Source organism: Etheostoma spectabile, chromosome 23, assembly GCF_008692095.1.
Source record: "Etheostoma spectabile isolate EspeVRDwgs_2016 chromosome 23, UIUC_Espe_1.0, whole genome shotgun sequence".
Taxonomy (NCBI): Eukaryota; Metazoa; Chordata; class Actinopteri; order Perciformes; family Percidae; genus Etheostoma; species Etheostoma spectabile.
This window is the reverse complement of record NC_045755.1, coordinates 18,276,079-18,279,985: the sequence shown is the minus strand read 5'-3', so window position 1 is coordinate 18,279,985 and position 3,907 is coordinate 18,276,079. Positions and strand designations below refer to the sequence as shown.

Here is a 3,907-nt window from a genome sequence, read left to right as displayed (position 1 = left end):
GGGGGGGGGGAATATCCAACGAAGTCTGGGAAATTTTCAAAACATTTTCATAGTTCTTAGTTGTACATTTTATTAATCTTTTTTTCCCCAACAAATGTATTTCATTTATTTATCCATTTAAAATATATTTGTTTATTTTCATCTTCACTGTAAATTCGATGTATTAATATTCTTATTGTAAGACATTATCATTATTATTATTATTATTATTATTGTTGTTGTTGTTGTTATAATTATGAGGATTATTATTGGTATTATAAGATGATGAAAAAAAGAGCTTTGAGGCATTTTGATGCGCATATTTCGCATGTAGGTTGACCAGTATGGCCCCCCCAAAGGAGAGCTTGTTCATGTGAGAGATGAATGAGTTGCTCATGGGCATTTATTTTTTTTGAGTATGAGATTAAACATGGCTGATCATTAAGCCTGCAAATCTGGGGAATCATGTTAGATCAAAAGGGAATGTAATAAAGCGCACGCCTACCTGAACAGGACCTTGATTTTGGTCTTGTTTTGGAACCATAACTAGAAGATGACCCACCTATCAGGCTACTTGGTGGGAAGAGGCCTGGGCCGTATTCAGGGACATAGGATGGGTATGTGGCGATGGGGTGGTGGGCAGAGGACGACCCTGCTCCGATTGATGCCACGCTCCGGCTGTGAGCTGACTCCAGTTTCATACTCTCGGCCAGGGTCACTTGGTACTTTATGCACTCTTTATCCTCCTGCCGCCCGGAGCTGCTGCCCGGGGTGGATATGCCCGGGTCTGGGGACACGTCTTTCGGTGGGGTCGGGGGAAACGTGAAGAGGTGCGGACTGGAGTGACCGGTGGGCAGGGAGGAGGAGGAGGCCGGGGGGTAGACGGACAGGCTGGCCGGGGAGCCGTGGTGCAGGGGGTTCTTGGGGAAGGGGCTCAGGTTCCAGGGAGAAGTGCTGTGGTGCGGGGCGATGCCTTTGCTCCCCTCCAGCCAGGGCAGAGAGCCGTGCAGTAATGAGGGACGGCACACCTGGCTACCTGGGGGGCAGCACAGAAACACAAGAAAACATCACAACCTGACCTCAGTCTGCGACAACACACACAATAAAAACACACATGCATTTACCATTTAGGTGTGTAGAGTCTATCTGGAGGCCTAAACAAGCATTGGAAAAGGAAGCTGAACACCCATTGACGCACTGATTTACACATTCACTGACATGTGTACGTTTTATTTTTAATATCTTACACAAGGATTTAATTCTCCCCCAGCTGTTCATTTACTTTCTATCGAGATTCTGTAGCCGTCTAGAAATCCCCCGAATCTCTCTCATGTAGGCTATAGAAACTAGACTTTCATGTAGCCACGCACGTGCATAATTTTGCTTTTTGCCCTATACCATCAAACAGGCCTTCGTGCATCTGAATAAGTCAAAAGCTTTAAAAGTCGTGATTGACTTTTGAGGAAGTTCAAATCTACAATGAAGGGAACTCCACAAAGGACTGCGTGCTACTGAACCGTATATTATAATAAATGTAAACAGTGTATGCATTACCAAAATAGGCCAGGCGTATCTGGGACTTCTGTGCCAACATGTTTATTTTATTTTTTAAATCGGTAACTAAACACTTGATTGATTTGGATAACAAATTACGCACGGGGCTTTTGAAAAAACAGCTGAATATAATATTTTTTCCCCGTGTTTTTGTAGTTTAGACTGGAGCAGAATGTGATCTACTCGGTAGACAGAAACCAAAGACAAACTGGAGGTGAACCATACATATTTACGGCGTGGTTTCAGAACACTTTACGCTCTCAGGTTTTTAAGACGAAGCCACCTCAGGGCAAAACCGAAACCTGGTCTGCGTTACAGTCAGATAATAGAAATAATTCCAAACACGGTGACAGTAAGTGAGTATTTGCGGCGAGGATACATTACGCCCAAGGAACTGAACAGGATCATGTGCACATTATTAAATAAAAGGCCTAAACAGGCCGTTTACTTACTGTGTGGAGGAGGAGGGTACCTCTGGACGGCTCGGACAGAGTTTCCATAGTATGGAGAGACGTGGTTCCCCTGTGCATCGATATTAAAGAGTACATCCACATCGTCAGCGAGCTGATACTGCGAAGGGTCCATGTATGAGTGGCCGAGGTGATGTGAGCCGGGATGCTGCTCGTTCAACACCGCGGGATGATGGCTCATCCATCGGGGCTGATCCGCACTTACTTCCATAGCTTTGCCTTTTTGTTCTCTTTAATAAATGTTCATGCACGACGAAGCAAACCGGTACAAGTCACAAGATAGGAAATAATCTGTCCAAAATCCTTTTTTTTTTCGTTTGTTAAATCCACAGGTTCCACGCTTGCTTCCGATCACCTGGAGACAGAAAGTAGAATTTATTGTCTTGTTTTGTCAAAATTGTTCACACGCAGCACGACTAAAACAGGCAAGAGGCTCACGCTTTAAGTGAATTTACCCGAGTTAAAAAAAAAAATAACCATAATAATAATAATTAAACACGAAACATACCCCACATTACAAATGCAACAAAAGGTGTTGTCATATAAATACGTCCAAAATGGAATCCAGTCCGCTCGGAAACAAACGTGAGTGTTTCAGCCCAGCTCAACAAGTAGTGGAGGCTCGTGCGGGCGCAGGGCTCGTTCGCAGCGGTGGCTTCACTGCACACTGACCGGCACCAGTAAGTTTAACTCACTGATCAAATCTCTGTTTGTGCGCAGTTGTAGCCCTCTCCATTAACTCCGCTCCCCTCTCTCTCTCTCTCTCTCTCTCTCTCTTTCTCTCTTTCCCTCTCGTCTCGGTGGCTGTTGCTCGCTCGGCCTCTCTCTTGCTCTCTCGCTCTCTCTCTACAGCTCCCTTTTTTCTTTCTTTTTTTTTTTTTTTTTTTTTTTTTTTTTTTACAGTGAAGGCATTTCAGGATGGCGCAGGCAGCTCAATGCTTGCAGACAGCTGTGGCGCGACGCAACTTAAGGAGGGTCTGTCAGTGTCATCAGTTAGGGGAGGGGCCTGTCCTAATTGAATATAACGTGGGCCAGGAGAGATGCACAAGGCTGCAAGATTCTTTTTTTTTTCAATGACCTTACCAATAAAATATTTAAATACAGATAGTCTGTTAAATAAAACTTTACAACAAACAAATACGCATTTAAAAAAAAAAAAAAAAAAAAAAAAAAAAACATCCACCTCATTAAAGCATCTGAACCATCTGATAAATTAAAAAAAATAGAAATAGTCAAAAACACAGAATGATTTTTCTCTTGTGTTCGACTAAAGTGTGCACTTTTTCAGACAGTGTGCAGCAGTGTGTGTGCAGAAAGGCTGCAGCAGAGCCTGTTGCTCTGGGCCAATGGCAGTTTGTGGGACATGCACGCTCCTAAAATTGTGACAGTGCGTCCTCTCGCGGTGACAGGCACATTATTCTAAGATCCGAATTGAGAACTTCTCACCGTGAAGCGGACGCGGACAAGAAGACTGGCAGACTGACTTTAGACTACAGAAATTTAAATAAATAAAAAAAAGAAGGAAAAGAAACTCGTAGCCTAATGAAGGCTTTTTCTGTCTGCCAGTTAACTCAACTGCTATCTGTGCAATAACCCTCAAACACACAAGCCACAATGGCTGATGTTATTATTTATTCAAAAACATTAAAGCATTAAATGTAACACCATAGGGCCGCGTTTTTTCAGTTTAACAGATAAGCAAATATAAGGTAAAGTGCAACATTTTCCCTCTAAATCAGAGCGGTCTCACAGGCATGGTGCCGTGCGTTACACACTCCATTGCGTGGCAGAAAGGGGGAAGTATTTTATGTCTAAAGCCCTGTTTGGTTTCTCCATATTCTCTCAGATTGGCAGTGTGTAACAGTAGAGGTGTGTGTGTGTGTGTGTGTGTGTGTGTGTGTGTG

General features: G+C 43.4%; 1 protein-coding gene across 8 annotated transcripts in view; it reads right to left on the bottom strand.

Annotated features, from left to right (window-relative positions):
* The window catches only part of gata3 (GATA binding protein 3), a 15,812-nt gene that overhangs the window by 7,791 nt on the left and 4,114 nt on the right, over window positions 1–3,907 (bottom strand). For 2 of the 8 annotated variants that reach the window (XM_032504839.1, XM_032504843.1), the window contains exons 1-3: window positions 2,512–2,884; window positions 1,986–2,358; window positions 485–1,015 (exon numbers count right to left, since the gene is read on the bottom strand). In XM_032504839.1, coding sequence (XP_032360730.1) covers window positions 485–1,015; window positions 1,986–2,214 — 760 coding nt within the window. In that variant the 5' untranslated portion in view covers window positions 2,215–2,358; window positions 2,512–2,884. Of the gene's footprint in view, window positions 1–484; window positions 1,016–1,985; window positions 2,359–2,511; window positions 2,887–3,907 lie in introns of those variants that run through there. The other 6 variants (XM_032504845.1, XM_032504842.1, XM_032504844.1 and 3 more) reach the window with 6 other exon arrangements.